At 42.3% G+C, this 27700-nt stretch overlaps 1 protein-coding gene across 1 annotated transcript in view; it reads left to right on the forward strand.

Moving 5' to 3' along the window:
• The window catches only part of RAPH1 (Ras association (RalGDS/AF-6) and pleckstrin homology domains 1), a 629351-nt gene that overhangs the window by 580015 nt on the left and 21636 nt on the right, over positions 1-27700 (forward strand). The window contains exons 10-11 of the mRNA XM_030209745.1: positions 4986-5129; positions 11429-11539. Coding sequence (XP_030065605.1) covers positions 4986-5129; positions 11429-11539 — 255 coding nt within the window. The remainder of the gene's footprint in view (positions 1-4985; positions 5130-11428; positions 11540-27700) is intronic.

Raw genomic sequence — 27700 nt, forward strand, 5'->3', positions numbered from 1 at the left:
TAATATTCTTTTTAAAAAATGAATAGATTAATAAATGACTTTAGTAGGTTAATGAATACCATCATATGGGAAAGCAAGAAATGTGTGATAAAAATGTCAGTGTACTAGCGCTTAACCTTCTTGATCTAGGTGTTGGAGAGGTTGTAGCAAAATAAAATTAAGAAAAAATTGTGCATCAGTTTATATATATTTTTTCATTTGTTCAGTACTAAAATATTTTTGAATCACATTGAGCATTATAAAAGAAGAGACAGGTCATTGTACTGAATAATAACAGGGGGTATTTATTGCTGCTGGGAAGGGAAATTTCGGACCTTGAGCAGAAATGGATAGTGATGCTTATTAACTGTCAGAGAGCTTGCCAATAGCCAGAAATTGGAGGAAGAAATGTATTCCCCATGACTAGTTTTGACATATACTAGAAATAAAGTGATGTTAAAGAGAGCAATTAGAAGGTCTTTGGGGAATCTTTATTCCATGTTGTTCAAAAACACACACACTCACAAACACACAGGGGCTCATTTTCAAGAGAAAAATGTCCAAAAAGTGGCATAAATCTGCATGTGGATGTTTTTCTTACAAAAATGTCCAAATTGGTATTTTCAAATCCAATTTTTAGATGTTTTTCTATGAAGTCCATCAGAAGTTTATCCAGCTTACAAAGGGGGGGGGGGGGGGTTGGGGGCGTTTCAGGGGCATGTTAAGGTTGGGATCTGGGCATTCCTAACACTTGGACGTTTTTTTCTGCTGTATTGTAACAAAACAAAAACATTCAGGGCTATAAGTGGTCGTTTGATCTAGACCTTTTTATTAACGAATAAACTACAAAAGAGTGCACTAAATGACCAGATACCACTGGAGGGGAACCAGGGGATGGCCTCCCCTTACTCCCCCCAGTGGAAAGATGAGAGAGGATTGAATTGATTTACCTTAGACTGTCTATGAAGTCCCTGGTGTTGAGGGGACATATGGCCAGTCATCGGTAGGATTGACTAGAAGGCTTTTGTCTACATGATAGTTTATGGCTATCTGACTCCTTATTACTTTGAGGATAAGCGGACTCTTTGTAGTAATCATTTCTGTCATAGGGTCACCCCAGAAACCTTAGATCTCTTATAGGAATGAGAGAAGACAGGAGGTAAAGATATGTATTTTATTTATGCTTACCAATACAAGGCAATGCAATCAAAGACATGTATCAGACTTCTGAACAGAGTGACAGCACCCCTGGCAGCATCTGGGTCTTCTGCCAGTCACTCCCAGATTCAGCCTTCTTTTTATACCCTCTCACTCCATAGAAAGTAATGAGGCCCATAGAGTGCTATGATAAACTTGTTTACCCAAAACTTAGTCAACCGCAAATCCCCCTCTCACCCTCCTTTCTTCTATTTCAAGTTCCTCAATTTTGCACCTGCCATGACAACCAATTTTTTCTAACTGACACGTAGCCTTGAAGATTCCATATCATAACTCATATTGCAATTCATCTTCCGTTTTGTATCTCAGATTGCAACTGAACTTCCATTTCAATTACAGTCTCCTTGACCTAACTTTTCCATTTCAAGTTATCTAGCCCTCCTTTTAGGCTTAATTACTAGGCCTTGCTTTTCCAATAAGGCCTCAATTATACCAGCCATTGGTTTTAGCTTAGGCAAATATTACCAGCTGTTTTTAATAGGCTAAAACTCCAAGGTTTAGCCTTCCACCATTCCAGTGGAGGCCCAAGGAGGGCTCCTAGCTGTACCATATCTCTACAGGATATAGCGAATAATCTATTTTGAATGGTCACCTCACTGGAAGCTGCACTTCTTAAGCTAGGGTGCTGTCTAATATTTATGGTGCTTTAGGAGGAGAGGAGGATGAGAAGTGTGCATTAGAAGGTATGGGAGAAATGGGTGGGAAGTGAATTAGGAGACCAGAAATTGGAGAAAATTGACTACTGTGTGCATGAGTTCTCTGAAGTTGCTAACTTTAATTGGTCAACCAATTACGGTATGTGATAATTCAGCACAGTTATTGGAGCCCAGAAAAGGCAGGGGTAGGAAAGGTGCTTGATTCTGGAGAGGGTATGGGAGTAAGGGGTACACATGAGCATATGTGGTGAGTGTAAAGAGGTTTGGTGATTCTGGGATAGGGTTTGGGAACAAATTCAAAGGTGAGCGAGGTAGATAAGAGAAGACTCAGAATGGTGTTTGTTGGAGGATGGAGTAGAAAGAGATTGATGCATAAGAGCCCTGTATAAGAGACTTGGGCCTGCCTCCTCCTCTAATTCGGCCCCAGATCAGCCATTAACAAAATTGTATCTTCTGCTGGCTCATACCCCCCGCTGAGCCACTTCACTTCTTTTCTTACCGGCTGCCTGCTCGCTATCTCCCTAAGGCAGCACCTTCCCCAGCGGTTCCAGCTCTGCCGGAACCTCCCCCTGTAACACACTTCCTTCACCATATGTTCTGGCAGCAGAGCCTGGGGCTGTGACTGTGAGCCTGAGTGTTGCAGCATGCGGCTGTTTTCAGTTAGTCACCAACTGAGCCAGGGAGGGAGGTAGAAGATCGAGCAAGCGAGTAAGTGTTGGAGTGGGGTGGGGGGGAGCGGGAGGAGTATTTGGGTCTCTTATTGCTTTGCTTTGCTGAACAGGAGAGGGTGGTTGTAAACGAGAGTCCTAGGAGGAGATTTAGCAGTGCATTAACACATGGTATTGCCTGGTCACCCGATTATGAAAATATATAGATGCTTCATTCAGCAATTCTTAAGACTTTTTTGTGAAATAGGAATTGATGGTGACTGGTGAGGGAGGAGAAACAGAGGGGTGATGATGAAGGGAGGAGAGAGAGATGGGGAGATGTGTTGGATTGGGGCAGAGAGAGAGGTTTTATAAGTTAAAATAAAAAACATTTTGTTTCATGCAGATCTCTTTTGTTTGAACATAACTAAATGGGCTATAAGCCCCTAATGCAGTCCATTGGTTTTCTTATATTTTGTTCTTGTGATGACTTATACTTTGCCAAAATTGAAAACTCTTATATCTGTCTGGTCATTAATAAAAAGAGCTCATTGTGAACACTATCCACCCTAAAAGGTTGTTTTATGGCTGTACATGAGGAATTGATATTATGATCCCTTATTGACGGTCTGTGTTTTCTATATGGGTGGTATATTAAGGTCTGCCCAGTGTAATATTTACAGTGCTGCCTTTTCATGCATAATGTTCTTGCTCTTTGAGTCTTCGGAGTTAGTGCTGTTATGGTACAGTAAGGTTCTGAGTGTGTTTTTGCACGCTTGTGCATAATGTTTGTGGTTGAGAGATTGTGTGTTGGCCTTACTGAAATGGATGGAAATAGTAGGGTTTAACATTTTTGAATAGTATACATTGGTTAATATATGCTTTGAGCAACCACTTTATTCTTTGACATGTGATACATATCTAATATCTAAATTTAATAAAAAGTATTAATTGTGACTATTTTACTTTTTTTTTCTGTGTTGTCTAATTATGGATGGAAGCCCCATCCCTGCCCCCTTTAGCCTCCCCAAACAGTTTGGCCACCGGCCGCCTATGAATTGATGAGAAATACGGGGCAATATAGGATATACCTTATCCTTAGCATGTAAAATGACAACTGAGCGGTAATGGAAGGGGACTACCCTGCCCTCCATAAACCTTTAGTGGGGGATAGTTCAAGCAAATGCAATGGTATGAAAAGGTAACCTTGGAGTTAAGATGGAAAGAAGCTTTATTTAGGAACAAATGGATATCGTAATGATATAGTGACATTGCTTACTTGGTCCACTAGTGGTGATAAGATTGAAGGAGGATCTCTAGATTGAAAGCAGGAGGGTGGGGAAGGGGGAGGAATGGGCTAAATAATGCTGTGTTTAGATTGATGATTCTTTATGGGGAAGTAAAAAAAAAAGGAGATAGTTGGGAGAATGTTATAGTACATTTTATTGTATTTTTATGGGGTAAAAACATGGTTCTTAGAGGAATGTGTTGAAAATTGTTATATTTGGTAGTCTAGTTTGACTGGAGAACCTGTTGTATATGACTTGGACAATAAAAAACATGCAAGTCACTTAACCCTCCATTGCCCCATGTAAGCCGCATTGAGCCTGCCATGAGTGGGAAAGCGCGGGGTACAAATGTAACAAAAAAATAAAATAAAATAAAAATAAACTCTGGAAGCAAAGAGAACAGATTCCCCCAAGTAGGTGGAATGCTTTTTTTTTTTTTTTAGCGTCTTACTATAGCTATTACTAGCAAAAAAAGCATGTACAGTTAACAGAAGGGAATAGGTTGAATTGAATCTATATCTTTTAGAATGCTTTTACCTTTTTTTTAAATTTAATGACTGACATGGAGAAAGAACTTTGCATGAAAAAAGTAATAGTAACTGGACAGAAATACATACGGATCTGGTATAGCATTTTTTTGGTAACTACATGCAGATTAAAGATCAACGTTTTGTGTGCCCTTGTGGGAAAGAGAAGGGTCTCAGTTCCACAGACTGATACCCACAATGAGACTCTTGCACTGCTACCCCAAATTCCTTGTGACTTGCCCTTAAAATAAGATTGACGTTTACTGTGGCATTCCCTCTCTTTTCACATAGTAGGTTTTCTCCTAGTGTCACGTTCTAACGCAAATAAAATTGAAGATGCAAGTGGATCTTAGTCTGTCTTGGCGAGGGGAGGGGGGGCAACAAATGCTTCATTGTTACCTTCTCATCTGGGCTCATCTTTTCGTAATTGATTTTGAAAGATAGTTTTGTATGCATGAAGACCTCGATAGTGAAATCCACACATTATGCCATAAATTGTACCTGTCATCCGTACCTAAGTAGTAGGCTATGTTTTCAAGCAGCTAGTTCAGATTAGTGGAGAACAACAACAAATAAAGGGAATAAGAGGAATTCTGATAGTGGAGAATGAACCCTGACAAAACAAACCCCAACTACTTCTGATCTATTGATGTATTTTCCTCTGTTTAGGAGTGTTTTTGTGGAAGTTCTGTTACAGTTCCAGAAATTGAGGGTGTCCTTTGGCTGAAGGATGATGGCAAAAAATCCTGGAAAAAGCGTTACTTTCTTCTGCGAGCTTCTGGAATCTACTATGTTCCAAAAGGAAAAGCAAAGGTGAGGTCCTCCTCTTGAAATTCTCTACCTGCAACAGCCAACGTCATCAATGCTGCTGGTCATCTCCGTGTACATTTTTGGGCACAAGGCTTCAGAATACTGCTGCATAACCTTGTATTTTGCTGGCCTTGTCAACAAGGTTGCCATTTTTAGTGATGTGTGATTTTAGACAAATGTAATCATTGAGCGTACTGAACAAATGTTTCACATAGTTACGAATAACTGATCTCTGTCCATGTAAAGATGATAGAAGACTGATTTGGATCTGAATCATTAAGGAAGCACACATGGAGATGAGGGTTTTTTTTTTTTTTCACTACCTAGTTTAAGGAAACAAAAACTCGTCTATTTCAAGCCTATTAAGGTGCAATCATTTCCACCTGCCCTATAGCTGGTGTAAATGATCCTGTCTATATGTTGCAAGAATGCATGTAAATTATAAGAATTTAGAATCCATGTACTTGCGTTCTCTGCCCCTGTGCATTTTCATGATATTTTATGAAGGGCCATTTACATACATGTGTTGCTATTTACATGTGTAAATGACTAAAATACTAACATTTATGCATGATGTTCACACCGTTTTATAAAACTACCCCAATGTCTTTATTATGAATGCACAAAAACTGCCAATAATAACAGCAGCTATGGAAGATGAGAACGCAACTTTGCTGTCTCACAAATTAGCTTGTCCCATCTGCTCCTGCAATACTGTAACAGGTTTCTAAATATTTTTGAATTGTTCCATTAATTCTTCTGACACACGCACAGTATAAATTTCCTGGTGTACTTCCTGCTGCTGATAAGTGGAAGTTCTGCAAACTGCAGCACTGTGGAGTTAGTTTACTAGAGGATATATATCTATTAATATACGTCAGTGTATATTATGCCGAGTGACTCTCTTCCAGCCCACACTAATAAACTGAGTATTCTTGGCATAAAATGAAGAGCATATCCTTCCTGTCTATTCATTAGCCTCCGTGGATTGGAGGGGTTACTGAGTGATACAATGTCTATGTGTGTGAACCACCATCCTTATAATTTTGGAATGAATTTGACCTAACTACAGCAACCTGTAAGTAGTGTGTGAGAACACTATGCTGACCTTCAGTGCTGCGTGTTCTAACGCTTGCGCTAAAAAAAAAAAAAATTATTCCCAGTGCAGTAAACTAATCACATGCAAATTACTGCAGCATTAAAAAGTGGTCACTTTCAGAAAAACACAGTGCACGTCATTGCAGTAATATGCAGCAGTTTGCTGCATTGCATTTAAGTGACTCCATTGTGGGAGGAGGCCTGCTTAAACTGCCAGGGCTTTTACTGGGGGAAGGCAAGGTGGGGGTCCAGAGGTTCTTTGGGCCACCAGGGATTTTGAATGATCTGAGGTAAAGTGCCTGACTTCACTTTAGAGCAGCCTTTTGCTCCCATGCTCCATTTTTACTTGAACCCTGGTTTAGCATTAACGTTCAGCACTGGGAGAAGAATAAATAGCCTTGCAAGATTCCTTTCATCGGGAGCAGTTTGTTCAAACATTTGGATGTGTCTTGCATGCCAAGTGCGCTACCCTTTAATGCAGCAGTTTTACTGCTGATTTGCCCACGCTAACATTTTTTAGCAATGGGAGTAAGATTTAACGGGCAAATCAGAAGTGAACTGCCATGCTAAAAGATAGGACAACCTCAGAAGGTGGAAAGACACACAGATCCCACGAGGTAGATAGAATCCAGAAACAGGGAGTGGGAACTGGATCAGGCTCTTCAAAAAACAGACTCAGGATGCCAGAATTGAAATTATAGATGTCTATTAATATTGACTTGACATGGAACCATGTTTTGGCACATGCATGCCTGCCTCAGTAGTCTTGATGCGTATACTTGTTGATCACACTGATAATTTTTGAGCACTTTACAGGCTGCTCAGCTATTGTTTCTTTCACCAACTGTCTTTTTACAAGAAGTATCATCAACGTATCAAGAGCTCATGCTCTTTTCTCAAGAACATAGTAAATGGCGGCATGTACTTATGGTGAAGGCGGTTAGCTTAGCAGAGTTTAAAAAGGGGTTGGACGGTTTCCTAAAGGACAAGTCCATAAACCGCTACTAAACGGACTTGGAAAAATCCAAAATCCCAGGAATAACATGTATAGAATGTTTGTACGTTTGGGAAGCTTGCCAGGTGCCCATGGCCTGGATTGGCCGCTGTCGTGGACAAGGTGCTGGGCTCGATGGACCCTTGGTCTTTTCCCAGTATGGCATTATTTATGTACTTATGGCAGATAAAGACCTGAACGGTTCATCCAGTCTGTCCAACAAGGTAAATTCATTTTGTGATACTTTATATGTATACCCAAGTTTGATTTGCCCCTGCCTTTCTCGGGGCACAGACCGTAAAAGTTTGCCCAGCACTCTTCCTGTACTAAAAGTTCTGAAGCTAACATCTAAGCCCCTTAAAATTTACACTCCAGCCCATCCATATCTATTCAGCCACGATCAGGGCGCAGACCGTAGAAGTCCACCCAGCATTGGTTTTACTCTCCAATTACCAGTGTCACCACCCAATCTCCATGCCAAAACATGGTTCCATGTTGAGTCAAGAATAATAATAAACATCTATAATTTCATTCCAGCGACCTGAGTCTGTTTTTTGAAGAGCCAGATCCAGTTCCCACTCCTTGTTTCTGGACGCTAAAAGATAGCGCAGCTTTTCTGCATCAAGGCTAGAGAGAGGTCCTTGGAGAAATATCTGAGTTTCTGGTTTTCAAAGCTGCTAAGAGTAATTTTTTGAGGGGAAGGGGCACAGAAGAAGAAGGTTGACAGGAAGGGGCATAGATGACATTTGTCTCATAAAAAGTGCATATGGTTCATGGTTTTGTGCTTTCCGCCTTATAACTCTGAAATTGCAACACCAACGTATGTAGAGATGAGTCCTGTGGGGGGGGGGGGGTGCTTGAGGACTTCAGACATTTAGGAGGGCAAAGTTGGCACCTTTACATACAGTGTGCATAGTAGATTGAATCTAAGCTGTCTAGAATGTCACACTTTCCACTGGTTAGTTTTCACGCCTATTTGTGCATTAGATTCTGCATGTTCTGCCCCAGCTTAATGTCAGCTGAGTTACATAATTATGTGTCTTCAAAACAGGAAATAACTTTTGCATGCTGTGTTTAAAAATGTTTGTATGTAGGTTTATTATGAATTAAAATATGGTCAGAGATCATTTCAATATTGTAATAACTAACTGACTGAAGGCACTAATGAGGCAAATCTTTAACATAAAATGGATGAAAGTAATCCTAATAATAGTATTAAGGTGCTTCAGGTGGCGTGAAACACAACCATTAGGATATTTCATTTCTACTGTACATGATATTTTTGCAGGGTTACTTGTTCTCCCATTAACTCCACTTGTGTTATAATGAGTCCTTGAATATGGTAATTTCTTCAAGGCCCTTTGTTTTTCAATGCAGAAAGCACATTCTAATAGTCAATCATTTGTTTCTTGCAGTATCTACTATGTTTTGATAAAGGAAAGTAAATGGAATAATTCCTTAGGACTTGCAGATGGACTGCCAAGTTTCTATTTCTGGCCAAAAGTGTCTGTTGAGAAATTATTTTTAATTAACTGGCTGATGCTAAGGTGATAGGGGAGAGTGCACCACCAGAAATCCCCCACCTAACTGAAGGAAAGAAAAGATTTGCACAAGCAGCCTAAGGATTTTGTTTGTTGCTGATGCAGTGCTAAATGTGTTGGGGTCAATATAATAAGCTATGCTGCCCTCTAGTGCGATGTTTGCTTCCAGGTTTTTCACACTAATCTTACTCCCAATGTAGTAAGAATGTTTAACATGGAAAACCTTTCGCACTAAAGGGTAGCACAGTGGACATGAAAAAGGCTTAATCTGAAATTGCTCCCAGAGTATAAAATGTGTTAAATTTTGGTGCAGTTTTTTTTTTTTTAAATTTCTCTTCTGGCACTGAATCCTAAAAATTCTAGTGTGAGAGGAAATGGTCATCCAGGGTGAACTGTAGCATTTTACTACTGATGATCCCTGTTGGCAAAGGTCCCAGGTGGCTAAAGTAGGCCCCAGCTTTCTCCCACCCACCGTGGACTGGGGAAGCAGGAGTAACTCCCATCCAGTCCGGCCTATGGCGCCGGCATCCTGAAATATAGCATCTTTTGACCCTAGTGGCACATCAAAACACGTAGCAGTAGAGTTAATTTGACAGATATTTATTGTGTTTTGTTGGTGATAAGAGTGGCTCTGGCGCTGAAAGAGCGGTTTGTACTCTACCCCATGGGACCAAGTGGTTCTGAAAGCTCTTTAGTGCAGGTCTTTTGCTGAGATGCTAGTGACTCACTTTTATGCTAATCCAAAGCATCCTTTTGCTGCAGTCTGTATTGCTTGTCATCTTTTTTTTTTGTTTTTTGTTACATTTGTACCCTGCGCTTTCCCACTTATGGCAGGCGCAATGCGGCTTACATGGGGCAATGGAGGGTTAAGTGACTTGCCCAGAGTCACAAGGAGCTGCCTGTGCCTGAAGTGGGAATCGAACTCAGTTCCTCAGGACCAAAGTCCACCACCCTAACCACTAGGCCAATGCTGATATGTGCACTATCCCTTTTCAGGCAGTAGCTGAGATATTCTGGCTTGCTGTTTACATAATCAAGTGTAGTTTGATGTCTGTTTTGTTTATTTTAATGTTATTCTATTGTATTAATACAAGTGTTGTAACTTTTGCTTTTGAATTATCCAGTACCTTTGCCTATGATTTTATATATATATGTGTGTGTGTGTGTGTGTGTGTGTGTGTGTGTGTGTGTGTGTGTGTGTGTGTGTTTCTGCCATTCCTTTGATTATGGTGTAATGTGTTAGAAGGGTATGCTGTTCTGTTTTTATTACTTTTTCATGTATTCGTTTTTATATCCCGCATTTTCCAAAAATATGTTTGGTTCAATGCAGCTTACATCATAACAGATTCAGCAGTATCTTGCATTAACAAAAGGCTTAGCAGTTAACAGTAAACTAGAACTTAACAGTTTTAAAGGAACAAACCATGGCCGAACATGTGATGGAGATGAAAACGGTAATGGAATTCAAACATGCGTTGGATAAACACGAAGGAATCCTGTTTAGAAGGAATGGATCTATGGAATCTTAGCGGAGATTGGGTGGCGGACTTCTACGGTCTGTGCCCTGATCGTGACTGAATAGATATGGATGGACTGGAGTGTAAATTTTAAGGGGCTTCAATGTTAGCTTCAGAACGTTTAGTACAGGAAGAGTGCTGGGCAGACTTTTATGGTCTGTGCCCTGAGAAAGGCAAGGACAAATCAAACTCGGGTATACATATAAAGTATTACATACCATGTAAAATGAGTTTATCTTGGGCAGACTGGATGCACCATTCAGGTCTTTAACTGCCATAATTTACTATCTTACTATGTAATGTAATTCTTGTATATAACACTATACAATATTAGTCACCGTGTATTAGAAGTAGCCGTGAATCAGTAATGGCAGTTGTATGAGAGAGATACATTGAAGACAAGTGAGCAAGTCAAGATGTGTGACTTTAACGGCATCATGCTATTGTTTAGTGTGTAGGATCCTGGTATTGTTGTTAGCTGATGCTAGAATAACCTGACATATTGAATGGGTATGGGTTCAGTTTCTTGAAGTTAGTGGTCAGGAATAGGAAGGTTGGGTTTTGAGTGCTGTCAATATTGTCCTGTATTAGTGATAAATTTTTTGGACAGATAAATGTAATACCTAGGAACTTCTGATTATGGCTACTTACACACTTAGAACTGGATTCTATAAGTGGTGCTCCAAAGTGGGCACAGGAAAAGATCAGCGTTAAGCACAATTTTATAATGGGCTTGGGCCCTTTATAGACTAGCGCTGATTCCCACGGCCTGACTTTTAGCGCCAGACACCTGGTGTAAATGCCTTTGCTCAAGTTGGGCACATTGACCCATTATTCTGTAATAGCGCACTCAACTTTTCAGAATGTCCCTTGTGAGTTGCATGTTATGGGATATGGGTGCCTAGAGTTATAAAATAGCATGCAACCAGATGCACATGCAAATTCCAGTTGGTGCCAATTAATGTCAATAATTGGTTGTTAGAATCCAATTATTGCTTGTTAACAGCTTGTTAGCCATTTAAGCTGTGTGTGCATCTCGGGAACATCCCCAAATCTGGGTGCTGTATATAGAATCCGGGGGATACTGCTGGTTTGCATTTCTGTGTGATCTTCCGTAGATTTGAATCCTTTCAATTATATTTTTATTTTTAGGCTTCCCGGGATCTTGTATGCTTTCTCCAGCTGGATCATGTTAATGTTTACTATGGACAAGACTATCGGAATAAATACAAAGCACCTACAGACTTTTGCCTAGTACTTAAGGTAACTATCTATGACATTCAAAATTCTGTCTTGAAGAGGCTCAATATTAACGCCATCATTCGTGAGCATCAATATCATGGTGTTCCCATGCTGTAGTCTAGAATTGTTAGAGTGGAAGAGGAGACAGGGAAGAAAATGAATAGATTGTTTATGATATGGCAGCCTGAGACAGATTTAATGGTACCTGGAAGACGTCAGATGAAAAAAAGTGACTTTCTTGGATAATGGGTGTAAAGAGGTAAGGTTGGAAGTGAGTGAGAACGAGAAATAACGTGAATTTAATGCAGATTGATGTTGAATGATTGCCAGAGAAATTAATATCCCAGCCCTTTTCTTCATTCCAAAGGAAGACCAAGTTAGATTTTCTCCATTAGAAATGCAAGCTCGATGGGGCCATTTGGTTTAGTCTAGTGTGTTTTGAATTTTAAACAGTAAAGTGGATTGTAACGTTTAATATATATGGATACTTGGTGAAATTAATTCTGATGTCTTCTAATGCTCTTGTTTATCAAGGAGTGTATTTTATGGAAAACCAATAATTTCAAGTCTGTAGTCCCTTTTGTCCCATTCCCCCAATGCCCAAAAAAGGAACAAAAACAAATGGTAGGCCAGTCCCTCTCTTCGATTTTCCCCCATTTCCCTTTCTAAAAAATATTACACCTCTACTTCCACCCCAAGAATTCCCACCCCTAGCAAACCCCTATTTCGAGACAGCAGGAGGATTCACTTCCTCCTCTTAATAGCTCAACGTCCTGCGCTGATCTAGATAACTACTACTACTACTAAGAGTGAGTGAATCCTCTTGTTTGCTTTGCGTTTCACTTTTAATTGTGTTGTCTACTGTTCTATCCCTACTTCTGATTGCCCCCAGAGAGTTTTGCAAAATTAACTTGGGGGCTTTATCCATTAAGGGGGTAATTTTTAATAAAACATGTGGAGCCTGTTTTACATGTGGAAAAGATCTTTTATAAAATTTTGTGTGGAGGTATAAATGTGCACAGCTTATAGATAGGTCTGAGGCTGGAGTTGCGATGTACACATGTATTGTATGATCAGGCAAGTAAATGCCTAAAGGGCAAGTTTATAACTGGGTGCCTGCATTTATTTAGGCACGTGTAAATGTACAGTATACCAGCCCTTTCATTGGTAAGTACAGTACAATGCTGATTATCCGTACTATCCTCGGCAGGGGGTAGTCTGAATAATCATAAATCTGGATGATTGGACAAACCTATGAAATATTAAAATTGCTCACCAAAAGGATATGGCACTGTCTGGAGCTGGATAGAAAGCAGGCCCCACAAAGCTCCACTGAGTAGCGCGTGCCTCACATTGACGCGCATGCATGTAAATGTGACCACATGGCACGCAGGCACTCGCGATACACTGGAGCTTCACGGGGCCTTCTTTCTATTCACCTCTGGACGGTTCCGCATCCTTCTGGCAAGCAATTTTAATTTTTTAACTATCTGTGGGAAATGAAGTCTGGGCGGGTGATGCTGGTCCACATAATTAGACATCCAGGTAATCGGCATTCAGATAATCAGTGTTGTACTGTATACACTTACCCGCACCCTTACAGAACGGCACTTAGCTGCTTAAGTGGCATAGCGCATTAATGCACAGGGGACGTTCGCATGGGCGGTGCTGCAATATATGCACTCAACTTACAGGATACTATAAGTTAGGCATTTAAGAACCCACCATTACCTTAGGTCTATGGTTGCTGTAACTAGGGAAGGAAAACAAAAAGTGAGGAGAGTGGATGAGGATACCAACAATTATGTATTTATTTATTAAAAAATTAAACATTAATAATTAAAAAATAGCAATGTACATAAAAACGACCCGACACGGCCGTGTTTCGGCCCGAAGGCCTGCCTCAGGGGTCTTTGCAACCTGAATTAAACAATGAAACAAAGGATATTGTTACATATATATCATAAACATAAATATGGTGAATGAAAAAACAGACATTAGATGAAAATATAACATAAATCATTGCACAAACGACTGGAAAAATATCTGTAACTTGTTCTGATAAAAAAGATTTTTTGATTGAGAACGTTTTTGATTAAAAAAACATAGATAGTACTTTAAATAATACATCAATATATTTATATGCAGATGCTGAGGTTTATAATTGAAATTGTATGAAATAATGTATTATGAATATTTATACACATGAATTATACTTTGAATGTATCAAATTGTGAAAATAAACATAAACAATGTATTTATAAGCAAATAATAAAATTGTAATTAAAATTATGCGGAATGATATATTATGAATATTTAAACACATGAATAAATGCTTTAAATGCAACTAGTTATAAAAATGAACATTGTATTTATATTCAAATAATAATTGAAAGCCATATAAAATGATGTATGGGAATGTATATTTTTAAAAAAAACGTTTTTTTGAGCGTGTGTTGATCTTCACATCAAAATTTACACATCAAAATTTTACGTAAGTGTAATGTATTAATTGTGCCCACATTTTGAAATCAAATAAATAAATTGTAAAATACCTTGGTGGATGTAACTCGGAATGTGTCGGGTCGTTTTTATGTAGATTGCTATTTTTTAATTATTAATTTTTAATTTTTTAATAAATAAATACATAATTGTTGGTATCCTCATCCACTCTCCTCACTTTTTGTTTTCCTTCCCACGGTTCCGTGAGGGTTTTCACCTCCTTTTTGATTTTGCTGTAACTAGGGAACACCTAGATTATAGGTTCCCTGATACCGGGTGGCACTAGTATTCTATAAATGGAATCTGGATGCCCAGAAGCCATTATAGAGCAGTGTTTCGCTGCACAGCATTGAGACACCTAAAAGGAGGTGCCCACTTATAGGATTAACATCTTAGAGCAGCGATTCCCAAATTGGGTTCCTGGGTTTCTTTGAACTCTCTTCAGTGGTTCCTCAAGAAATTAAACTATAGAATCGGGTTGTATGAGCATATCCATGTTTACATAAATTGAGGGTTCCTCTGTGTTAGAAAACATTTTTAATGGGTTCTGCCATAGAAAGTTTGGGAATCACTTCTTTTAGAGAACATGCACGCATTTATATCTGCTTTGGAGCAGGTTTTAAATGTGTGTATGGATGTTTGCATTCTACGAAGGCTGGATCTGAGGGCCTATTTTTTTTTTTTTTATAAAGGTACTTAGCCACCTATCTGCCTTTATAAAACAGATACGGTTTTTGACTTCTCATGTAGGTGTCCTTTTATAAAATCAGACCCCAAGTGTTTACTTGTTTAACAAAAGGTTTTCTTTGGGGGAGGAGCAATTTTCTCCTTGCTTCATTTTCAGTTGAAATGTTGAACCATCTAGAAATTGAAATAACGATTAAGGGTTGTAGTATCTATTCTGGGTGAATACAAATCCTACCTCATGTAGATCCTTTTCCTCCCACATACCAGTTCCCTATTCACTGGTTTACCTCAAACCACCTGCAATAGTCTCAAATATGAACTGTAGCTGTTTGACATAATTTGAGATGGTCATGGATTTCACTCTCTCCAAGACACCTCTCTGATGCCTTGAATTGCTATTGAACTTTTACTAACTCACTAATTACCAGATCATTGCAGAGGCATGGACACAGGCCTACCCAATAGTGGCACACTTGTGATGTGACTGGCAGGGATCCCCAAATCCTGCCAGCTGAAGACTTCTGGACTCTTTCCCCCTCTTTGCAGGTGATCTGTTGTCTCTCAAACCCTCCTCCCACCCCAGGCAATCCAGCAGTTTTGGATGGGGACTTATTACACCCAAATATGAGTACTTTTCATCATTTTGTAGTGCTGCAGGTATCCAGTAGGGCTGTAAAAGTCTAATTTTTCTGGCCCATTCTGTGTTGAGATTTAACACTTATGATGGTGCACCTAGTGATCTGAATGTCTGACATTTTTGGAATTAAATCAAGGTGACTAAAGAAGTCATAGAGCTTTTAGTAATGACTTTTGGCACTGTCAAACCAAATCTAGTTTTGACATGATGGCCTAGAAATAAAAGGCTCTGTACCATGTGCAAAACCACCAGAGAGATCTTTTTCCTTTTTTGTTTGCTTGTGAAGAGTCTGATTAGAAACTAGGTCAGATTAGCAATTTAGTCCTGAGACAAACCATCTGGAACCTTAGAGTTTACCCCTTCTGTCTTCAAATATCAGCTGTGAAAGATGAAATCAACAAACTCAAAAAGGAATTGGCTGCAATTAAGGAAGCATCCCGGGCTACCCAATTCCCAGCCAATTTACCACCAGCACTGCCACAGAGAATAAAGCAAAAAAGAAATAGATGGGTCACAGTAGGCTCGGGTGTCAGAGGCATTCACCCTCCCAACCGTTGCCCCTATATAATTCCTTTGCTACACTGGAGCATTATGATCAGAAAAGAAGTTCTAAGATGGAGTCAGAGGCAAGAATGTAGCTCAATCCAAAGGACAACCCCAAAACAATGACAGATTGGCTCAAAACAGAAAATTCTTGCTGCTAGGAGACTCCATTATAAGAGGCATTAACTTAGGAACTCAGTTCAAGGGTCCCAACATAGTGAAATGCCTTCCAGGATACTCTGCTACCAGAAGCACCAACTAAATACTCTCCTGCGATACAGCATTCAATTATCTGCTGTGGAATGATCTGCCCCCCCCCCTGAGCTGACATGCCTCTTCACTCCTTCAAAATGCTTCTGGAAACCTTCCTCTTTCCCTCTGCTTTTCCTTCTACTTTGTCTTAAGTTTAGTCTGTGCCTTATCTTACCTTTTGTCTCTGTCCCTGCCCTTCCCCCCTCTTTTTCCTGCCTCCACTCACAGCTCAGAAAAAAATGTATTTATTTTATTCTGTTGTAAACCCCTTAGTTGCTTGGATAGGCTCAATTCGCGGTATAACAAGTGCCAGGAAATAAATAAATACTGAATGTGATCTGAGAAGAGAGTAAGGATTCTAATACTGATATTGTAATCCACCTGGGCAGGGGCGGCTCAAGACAATCTGCTGCCTGAGGCGAGAGATGAGATACTGCCCCCCCTCCCCAAGGACCAAGGACGGAGGAGTGCTCCTTAGAGCTGTAATCAGAGCAAAGGGGGATTGAGCTTCATAGCAAACTGACAGGAAACAAAACAAGTTTATTACAAAATCATGACATTAGAAACTGAGAAACTAATGGCAGATAAGGACCACATGACCCATCTGGTTGGCCCATCCATACCATATACTATCCCTCCTCTACCTCAGAGAACAAACATGCTTGTCATCCAATGCCCTCTTGATTTCAAATACAAGCTTCATCTTCACCACTCGTGCCGGGAGGCTGTTCCATGCTTCCCCCAACCTTTCTATAAAGACGTTTTTCCTTGAGTACTCCTGAGTATATCCCCTTTCACCTTCATCATATGTCCCCTCTGGCACTCTTCTTGCAAAGTATACATATTGAGATCTTTAACTCTTTCCTTGATGCTTTATGACAAAGGCCATTAACCATTTTAGTATTCGCCCTCTGCTTATAATCTTTTTTGCAAATGCAGTCTCCAAAATTGCACACAGCACTCTGTGGGGGTCGTAGAGTGCGAAAAAGAACCAGATCAAGCACACCACTGGTAACATTATTTTACTAATAGCGTGCTGTGGGGATTGGTTCTTGATCTGATTCTTCTAAACATTTTTGTGAGTGATATTGCTGAAGGGCTGTCTGGCAAGGTTTACCTCTTTGCAGGTGATACCAAAATCTGCAGTAGGGTAGATACTCCTAATGGTGAGGATTCATGGGGAATGATCTAGCCAAGTTTGAAGAATGATCTAAAATACACAAACCACACACATATGTCTATATAGTATATGCACATAAAACCAAACCTGGTGGACTCAAAGTAGAGAGTTGCACGGGGACAGAAATCCTACCCATCCCCGCCCGTCCCTGCTGGAATCTTACCCGTCCCCACCCATCCCCGCTGGAATCTTACCCGTACCCACCCATCCCCGCAAAAATTTAAACCGTCCCCACCCGTCCCCGCAAGAATTTAACCCATCCCCACCCATCCCCGTAAGAATTTAATAGTACATAAAAGAAAGTTCCAGTCAGCTCCCTTTCTGGATTTGAGCCACAGCACTGTAGGCAAGGACGGGACCGGAAGTTGGAACTTGGAACACTCTGGTGCGCACATGTAAGATTTGTCTCTGATTCACTGGGATTGTGTGCTGAGAGGCCGCCACATGCACGCGCCAGTAGGTCAGGTGACATCTGATTCTCGTGCCTGTGTCAGAGCTGAGGTCTGTGCACCAGCCTGGGAGCAAAGAGGATTAATAGTAACAAAGTAAGTGACAGCAAATAGACCTGAACGGTCCATTCACTCTGCCCAATAGTCACACTCATGATCAATTCATCATTAAATCAACGAGTGTGATATTATATACTTGATTATGGTCTTTCTTTCGTGTTTCTGGAACAAAGACCACAGGAGTCTATCTGGCCCCATCCTTATGTTCTAACTGCTGGAGTTGCCATCGAAGCCCACTCCAGCCTATTCATGTTCTCATTTGTGGGACACAGACCGTAAAAGTCTGTCCAGCACTGTCCTCATGTTCCAGCCACTGAAGTTGCTGTCTAAGCCCTTTCCAGCCCATCCTACACCAGATTGCCATGTATGAGACACAGAACATACAAGTCTGCCAGGTATCAGCTCTAGTTCATCACAGCCAGAGTCGCCATCTAAGCGTCACTTGACACATCCACACACATGCAGCCATTTAAGGTTAGCTTTTATATAACTTCCATTTTCTAATTAGAGATCCTCTGTGTTCATCCCACGCCTTTTTGAATTCCGTCATCATTTGTGACTCTACCACCTCCTTAATGGAAGACTTTCCACATTTATGCTGTTAAAGCAAGGAAGAAGAGGAGGAGGAGACAGCACTCAAATAAATTGGTATTCGGTAGATGAGAGGCTGGTGCAGGTGCAGCTTACACTTCCACGGGAAGCCCACAGAACTGGTTCCATCCTCGCGGGAACCCCGCAGGAACTGCCTCCGTCCCCGCGGGAACCCCGCAGAACTGCTTCCATCCCCGCGGGAACCCCACATGAACTGCCTCCGTCCCCGCGGGAATCCCGCGGGGATGGAAGCCGTGCAGCTCTCTAACTCAAAGCGCACACAAAAAGAAAAATGGGCTGCTCATTCCTCCAGGTTTTTATTTATTTATTTGGATTTTGTTCAAACCTTTTTCAGTAGTAGCTCAAGGTGAGTTACATTCAGGTACACTGGGTATTTCTCTGTCCCTGTAGGGCTCACAGTCTAATTTTGTACCTGAGGCAATGGAGGGTTAAGTGACTTGGCCAAGATCACAAGGAGCAGCAGTTGGATTGGAACTGGGCACCTTTGGATGTTAATGGCTGGTACTCTAACCACTAGGCTACCCTCTGGTGCTGAGCACAAGTACTCACAAAGAAGTCTCAGAGCCAGGGCTTAATTTGTAGATAAAAAGAAAGTGGAACTGTGGAACCAGGAGAGGCTTGGTGGGCCAGGAGAAGAGGGCTATATTAGGGAGTAGTGACTGCTGTTTGCTCTGCTCTAGGCTCACCACTTCCCCTCCTTTTTCCTGCAGGCTGCTTGGGAGGAGATAGAGCAGAAGCCCTTGCAGCACTGGAGTCTGAAAATAAAGTGGTTGCCATTCCCCCACAAATTAAGCCCTGCTCAGAGCTGAAATGAAACTACACATAGCTAGAAGCTAAGTATTAGTGAAGAGGGCTTCACAGGAGAATCAAAATCTATTGCGAAGAATCACAAACTTCTTAAATCAAAGTGGAGAGACTGTAGTAGCAATGGTATTTTCATAAATTCCTTCTTAATCCCAATAAATCAATCGCATTCTGGATCACAGGAGAGTCCCTTAGTCCGTTAGTATCCCCTTCTCTCTTTAAAATTCCACTCAGTTTTGAAGATTCATTTAAGTATTTGGGGATTTTAATTGACCATCAGCTCTCGTTTTCATCACATTTCAGCATCTGTCAAAGCATGTTTCGCAGGGCTTCATCAGTTTGGACAGATTTTATTTATTCACTCTTTAATTACTTCATGATTAGCATAATCCAGTGTTGTTTACGCAGGTTTGCCTGCATCAAAGATAGAATGATAACACATGGTCCAGAACCACTCTCTGGTGTGAAGAGATTTGACAATACTAGTCCTTTATTTCAATATCATTGGCTTCCAGTACAATTCTGAATCCAAGCATCCCTCAATATTTATTTTCCTTAGTCCACTCTTATGTACCAGCACAAATGTTACACTGTATCTGCATTAAGGTCTACTGGATGTTCAGTGATTTTCATCTAGTTCTCTCCCCCCCCCCCCCCCCCCCCCCCCCGCACGAGCGTAGGGCAGCGGAAGCATTTGGAAATATGCTAGATAGTTTTGGGGGGTTTGATGACCGAGGGTGCCCACTTCTGCTCTACCTCTTCTTTCTCTCCTTGCTACCCAACTTGCACAGTGGCACACAATTCCCATGGAATAACCTATGAATAGGCAATACATATTACAGTAGGCCCTAAAACACCAAAATACCTACTTAATGAATAACAGGCTGTTTATAAATTCAACATTTAACACTTTTTTCTACCTTTGTTGTCTGGATGTTTTATTTTTCCATCATGTTGGTCACTGTTTCTTTTTTCTGCATTTCTCTTTGCTTCTGCAAATTCTGTTTCCCGTGGCCTCTCTCTTTCTTGCCTTGTTCCATTCCCTCACTATACCCGTCTCTGAAATGCTGGTCCTTGCCTTAAAGCTCTCTCCGAGTCCTCACTTCCTTTCAGCCTCTTTATGCATTCAAATTTCACCCTCTCACTCTATTCATTTTCAGTTTTCATCTACCTATCAAACTTCAATCTGCTGTTACCCCTTAGTTCTTCTATATCCTATCCCACACCTTCATTAGCATCCTCTTCCCTTTTATCTTTTTTACTTCCCATTACCACATTTCTACCCACTGTACTCACTACCCTCCTTTCATCTCTTTTACAATCCTTCTCCCACATACTTCCACCATTTTGCATTTTCCCTCCCTCCCAGAAGCACTGCATCTCTGATCTCTCACCCTTTGCTCTCCCCTCCCACATCTCTGATCTCTCTCACTCTTTGCCCTCCCCTCTTTGCCTTTGCATTTCTGAGCTCTCTGTCACCCATTGCCCACCCCTTCTCTCCCAGTGTTGCATCTCTGATCTCCCTCTCTCCCAGTGCTGTATCTCTGATCCCCCTCTCACCTTTGCCCCCCTCTTCCAGTATGGTATGTCTGATCTCTCTCCCTTTGCCCCCCCTCCCAATACTGCATCTCTGATCTCTCACCCTTTGCCCCCGTGTCTCCCAGTACTGCTTCTCACTCAGCATCCTCCCCTCTCCCAGTACTGCTGCTCGATCAGCATCCTCCCCTCTCCCAGTACTGCTGCTCGATCAGCATCCTTCCCTCTCCCAGTACTGCTGCTCGTTCAGCATGCTCCCCTCTCCCAGTACTGCTGCTCGTTCAGCATCCTCCCCTCTCCCAGTATGCTCGATCAGCATCCTCCCCTCTCCCAGTACTGCTGCTCGTTCACCATCCTCCCCTCTCCCAGTACTGCTGCTCGTTCAGCATCCTCCCCTCTCCCAGTACTGCTGCTCGATCAGCATCCTCCCCTCTCCCAGTACTGCTGCTCGATCAGCATCCTCCCCTCTCCCAGTACTGCTGCTCGTTCAGCATCCTCCCCTCTCCCAGTCGCTCACTCAGTCAAGTACCTGGCATGGCAGCAATTTTCATACGCTATTGGCTCTGTGGTCAGTCTTCTCTGTATAGGGTCTTGCTCTGTGTTGTCATTTCCTGTTTCCTCGGGTGCGGGACCCTATACAGCGAAGACTGACGCAGGAGCCGGTGACCTCTACAGCAGTCAGTCAGCAGTGCCGGTAGGCAAGATAGCTTGGAGCAGTGAGCAACAACTGTCTGTATGTGTAACACGTGTTGCTTCTGACTGGCTCCTGCTCTTTTTTTTTTTTTTACTGCTCATTTATAAGGCTCTCTATTTTTTGCTGCTCTTTTTTTGCCATTCGTTTATAAGGCTGTTTTTGCCATGCACAGGAATTTCCCTCTTTTCATTTTAATTGGCTGACTGCCTTTGATGCTGTTCCTAAAACCTGCCACCTGAGGCCATGACCTCAGCTGGCCTTATAGGACTATTCCTGCACCTGGGGACAAATGACCTGGCCAATAATAGCAAATTTGGAGCCTAGGGAGTGTTCCAGAAGCTTAGGAAAGTCTTTAGTTCGGTCTGCAGATTTTTCTGAAGTTATTCCTACATATGGGAAGGGAGAGGAAAGATGAGGTCAATAAGTGGCTTGATCCTTGGTGTAAAGAGGGTGGTTTTAGATACATAGAAGGATGGGGCAGTATGAATCATATACCTGATAAATCACTGAAATATCTTCAACATGCACATTTCTCAACTCTTGTAGACTACTTTTAATCCCACACAGGAGACCAGTCCAGAATGTTTTTCACCAGACGGTTGTGTGCTCACACTATGCAATCTCGGATATTTAATGCCGACATTAAATGCACCTGCTGTTAATTATTCTCATTCAGTTTCTTTGTTCAATCCCCCCAGTTGTGTAGTGCTCCTCAGATATATAAATCTGTGTTCCTTGGAAATCAATCTGTCAGATCTCACTTTACCCTGAGTCTGGACATGCAACAAAACCAAAAATTTCAAATCACTAATAGAATGATTGAGTTCCTTCCAATGTGCTGTTAAAGGGGCATCCTTCTTGTTGGTTTTAATATTACTAATAATATGCTCCCCAATGTGTGTGTTCACCTTTCGGGTAGTTTGGCCGATATAGTACAGTCCACACACATATCAAGTCACACACATCTGACTGCCCTCACGCTCCTTTTCACATGGAACTGGGTGGTGGGGGGAGGGCCCTCCTCTTCCTCTTCTTCTCCTCCTCCTCCCCCGTGGCCGATATAGTACGGTCCACACACATAACAAGTCGCACACATCTGACTGCCCTCATGCTCCCTTTCATCCCTGACTGGGGGAGGAGGCCATCCCCTACCCTCCCTCCCCTGCTGTCTACCATCTCTCCCCCTCAAGTCCCAGTCTGGCACCTTTCCCTCATTCAGACTCCCCCACCCCTGCGTCCTACCTTCCAACTTATCTTTCGGAGTGCAAATAATGCAATAAATAACCCCTGCGGTATTACAATCAGACTTTGAATTCAAATAAAATGATCTGGAAGAATGGGGAATCTTAACTGCAGTAATTTCTAAAGCATACTGACAACATATACAGCCTCCACACTTAAGTTGACCCATGTCACCAGACCTCAAAACTTTAGAATTAGATAAAAGTTCCCTCAAATTTTTCCCCCTATGGTAAGCAAATTTGGGTAATCGCTCAGAGACCAATGAATTCCAAGTACATGCCAGTATCTTTGTATAGCCCAACTAATCTTAAGGACCACCAGAGAAAAAAGCAACACATACCAACGCATCTGAATTTTCAGTCGAGGTGGAATGTATCAGCCAATGCCTATCAGCATACAATGCCCTTTTATATGCTTTTTTGATAGTGGTTTTAGGGTATCTACGCTGGGAAAATCTATAAAACATGTTGCTGGTCTATGTCTTGAATTGTTCTAAAGTGGAGCATAATTGCTTCAGCCAGATGAATTGACCAGTGGGAACACTGTCCCACAACTGTTTAGGATGATAACTGGCGTAATGTAACACCATGTTTGTAAGTGGGTTTACGAAATACGGAGGTATTGAACTCACCATGGTCATTCAGTGAAATAGTAATACCCCCAAAATTTATTTTTCTCCCATCCCATTGAACAGTAAAATGAATATTTGAATCCACATTATTGAAATAGGTCACAAATTCTCTGAGATACTCCTTCAAGCCCTTCCAGATCATTATAACATCATCTATAAATCTCTTCCCTCCATGAAATGATATGAAAATCAAACCGGCAGCCATGTTCGAAAAATTCTTCAAATTGGGTCATGAAAAAGCAAGCGACGGAGGGGGCCACCATCGCCCCCATTGCTACGCCTTTAGTTTGTAGAAAAAACATGCCCTCAAACCCATTGGTCAATTCCTCTGGCTGAAGCGATTATGCTCCACTTTAGAACAATTCAAGACACAGGCCAGCATCATGGTTTATAGATTTTGCCAGCGTGGATACCCTAAATCCATTGTCAGAAAAGCATGATATTTGCAGGTTATTGCTTCTAACACTTTCATTTTTCCAAACTGTATTTATATTCTTATTTTTGTTTTGATGAATGTGGGGTATTTATACTTTATATGGTATAATTATTATATGTTTTTTCATATTTTCCTGTGATATTTTGGGATAATTAAAATTTAATGCTAGGAAGTGCAAAATGATTCACATAGGGTGCAGAAATCCAAAGCAGATGTACCAGATAGGAGGAGAGAGATTGATAAGCACAGCTCAGGAGAGGGACCGTGAGGTGATGGTGTCTGAAGATTTCATGGTGACGAAACAATATGACAAGGCGGTGGCCACAGCCAGAAGGATGCTAGGCTGCATAGAGAGGGAGAAAAGGAGAAGAAAGGAAGTGTTGATGCCCCTGTGCAACTCATTGGTGAGGCCCTCTTGGAGTATTGCATTCAGTTTTGGAAGCTGTATCTTGCTTAGGATGTAAAAAAAACTTGAAGCGGTTCAGGGGAAAACAATGAAAATGGTATGAGATTTGCATTACAAGATATATGAGGAGAGACTTGAGAACCTGAACATGTATACCCTGAAGGAAAGGAGAGATAAAGGTGATATGATACAGACATTCAAATATTTGAAAGTTATTAATCTACAAACAAATCTTTTCCAGAGATGGGAAGGTGGTAGAATTAGAGGACATGAATTGAGGTTGCAGGGGGTCTCAGGAATAATGTCAGGAAGAACTTTTTCATGGAGAGGGTAGTAGATACCTGGAATGCTCTCCCGCAAGAAGAAGTGGAGATGAAAACAGTAATTGAACTCAAAAATGTGTGGGATAAACACAAAGGAATCCTGTATAGAAGGCATTATCATGTTTTATCATTATAATGTGAACCAAGATCCTTCTGTAATACTAAATGTCTATTTTCTTATATATTTCCACCACTCATGACGTATTGTAAGCCACTGAGCCTGCAAAGAGGTGGCAAAATGTGGGATACAAATGCAACAAATAAATAATTGAACCAAACAAGCTTTGCGGTGATTAGATGGCAACACCAATAATTGGGAAGCAAAGCCAGTGCCGGACAGACTTCTATGGTCTGCTCCTTGCTCATGGCTGGTAGTGCGGAGCAGACTTCTACCGTCTGTGGCTGGACAGATTTGGATGAGCTGGAGTGGGATTTTGATGACAACTTTAGTTAGAGAACAAGGCCAGTGCCAGGCAGACTTCAACGGTCTGTGCATTGAAAATGACAAGGACCAATCAAGATCATGTATACATATATAGTATAACACCATGCCTTATCCTATTGAGTTAATCTTGTTGGGCAGACTGATTGTTCTCACGACTGGGTGACGTCCGCGGCAGCCCCCACCAACCGGAAAAAGCTTCGCGGGCGGTCCGCACGCAGGGCACGCCCACCGCGCATGCGCGGCCGTCTTCCCACCCGTGTGCGACCGTTCCCGCCAGTTGAATGACAAGCAAAAGATGAAAACGCAACTCCAAAGGGGAGGAGGGAGGGTAGGTGAGAACAATCAGCCTGCTGTCCTCGGAGAACACCCGCCACAGGCATGCACCACTCCCTTTCTCCGAGGACAAGCAGGCTGGAAGTGAGATACCCCCTCAGTGGATCTTTTTGCTACTTAGTCCAATCACAAAGTCCCTCAGTTCTGTTCCAGGCTGCAGGTTCACGGCAGGCTACCATCGGATGCCTTTCTCCTTCTTTGGGGGACAGGTTTTCTGTATGCGTATCCTCCCATACATCTGGTGGAAAAGACTTTGCTGATTCTCAAGCAAGATTGTGGAGCCATGATTCTGATTGCTCCTTTCTAGCTGCGTCAGATAGGATTCCCTCTTCTTCTGGAGTTGGAATGTTTTCCAGCTCTCATTACGCAGAACGAGGGGGCACTTCTACATCCCAACCTCCAATCTCTGGCTCACACGGTCTGGATGATGAGAGTGTGGGTTTCGTTGAGTTTTCCAGAGAGTGTCTCCCGACTCTTGCTTGCTTCCAGAAAAGATTTCACAAAGAGGTGTTATTCTTTTTCATGGAAGAGGTTTGCCGTCTGGTGTGACAGCAAGGCCCTAGATCCTGCCTCTTGTCTTATACAGACCTTGCTTGAGTTCTTTCTACACCTGTCTGAGTCTGGTCTCAAGACCAACTCTGTCAGTATTCATCTTCGTGCAATAAGAGCTTATCGTCAACGTGTAAAAGGTCAGCCTTTAGCTGTCCACTTCATGACAGGTTTATTTCTCCCCCAATTTGAGAGAATTCCTTGTATGTGTCTAGGGGGGATTCTTTCTGTTGGGCTTAGCACCCCCAATAATTTTGACAGTTGGCTCTTCTGCTTCGGTCAGAGCCCCTATCACTCCTTATCCAGTATCTTGGGGTCTCAATGTCGTTTTCATCCAGCTGCTGCAAGCTCAATTCGGGCCACTGGATTCCTGCCATCTGAAGTATTGGACCTGGAAGGTCGTTTTCCTTAGTGGCTGTTCCTTCAACTCGTAAGGTCGGTGAGCTTCAGACTCTAGTAGCTCAAGCGCCTTACCTTACTTCTCATCTTAACAGAGTAGTTCTCCACATGCAGACGCTGGCGCTGGTATCAAAGTACCAGCTGATCCAGTCAATTGTCTTGCCAACATTCTTTCTCCCTCATCTTACAAGCCCTGGCGAAAGCAAGCTGCGTACTTTTTGTGTGGAGCAGACGAGCTCCCTCGGACGGTCCGCCCAGTTGTTTATTTCTTTTACTGCCAGTTGCTGTCGGAAACCGCATCATTTCTTGTTGGCTAGCAGATTGCATCTCCTTCATTTTTGTCCAAGCTGGACTGACTCTAGAGGGCCATGTCACGGCTCACAAAATTAGAGCCATGGCTGAGTCGGTGGCTCATCTAAGATCAGTCACTATTGAAGAGATCTGCAAAGCTGCGGCGTGGTCACCAGTCCACACATTCACATCTCACTACTGCCTTCAGCAGGATAGCCGACGCGTCAGTCGGTTTGGGCAGTCGGGGCTGCAGAACTTCTTTGGGGTTTAGAATCCAACTCCAACCCTCCTAAGCCCATTTTTGTTCTGTTCCAGGCTACAAACTCATTTAGATGTTTCTTCTTTTCAGGTCAATTTTTATTCTGGCCTCGCCGTTGCGAGACTCAATTGACCACTGTTTGTTGTGTTGTGTAAGCCTGGAAGCTAGGGATACCCCACTTGTGAGAATATCAGCCTGCTTGTCTTTGGAGAAAGAGTAGTTACTTACCTGTAACAGGTGTTCTCCGAAGACAGCAGGCTGCATATTCTCACAAACCCTCCCACCTCCCCTTTTGGAGTTGTCTCCTCCATCTTTTGGATTTAACTGAGGGGCGTGTCCGCACAGCGAGCGGGAAGAGGTGTGCGCACATGCGCAGTGCGATCGCTCGCGCGACGGAACGCCGTAAAAGAGATTTTTAGATTTTGCTTTAAAATCCTCTGGGGCCGACGTGACGTCGGCGGCAGCCCCCACCAACCGGAAAAAGCTTCGCGGGCGGTCCGCACGCAGGGCACGCCCACCGCGCATGCGCGGCCGTCTTCCCACCCGTGCGCGACCGTTCCCGCCAGTTGAATGACAAGCAAAAGATGAAAACGCAACTCCAAAGGGGAGGAGGGAGGGTAGGTGAGAACAATCAGCCTGCTGTCCTCGGAGAACACCTGCTACAGGTATGTATCATTCACTTTCTCCGAGGACAAGCAGGCTGCTTGTTCTCACGACTGGGGTATCCCTAGCTCTCAGGCTCACTCAAAACAAGAACCCAGGTCAATTGAACCTCGCAACGGCGAGGGTACAACAGAAAATTGACCTACGAAGAACAACTAACTGAGAGTGCAGCCTGACCAGAATAAATTCGGGTCCTGGAGGGTGGAGTTGGATTTACACCCCAAACAGATTCTGCAGCACCGACTGCCC

This window comes from Microcaecilia unicolor, chromosome 7, assembly GCF_901765095.1.
Source record: "Microcaecilia unicolor chromosome 7, aMicUni1.1, whole genome shotgun sequence".
Lineage (NCBI taxonomy): Eukaryota > Metazoa > Chordata > Amphibia > Gymnophiona > Siphonopidae > Microcaecilia > Microcaecilia unicolor.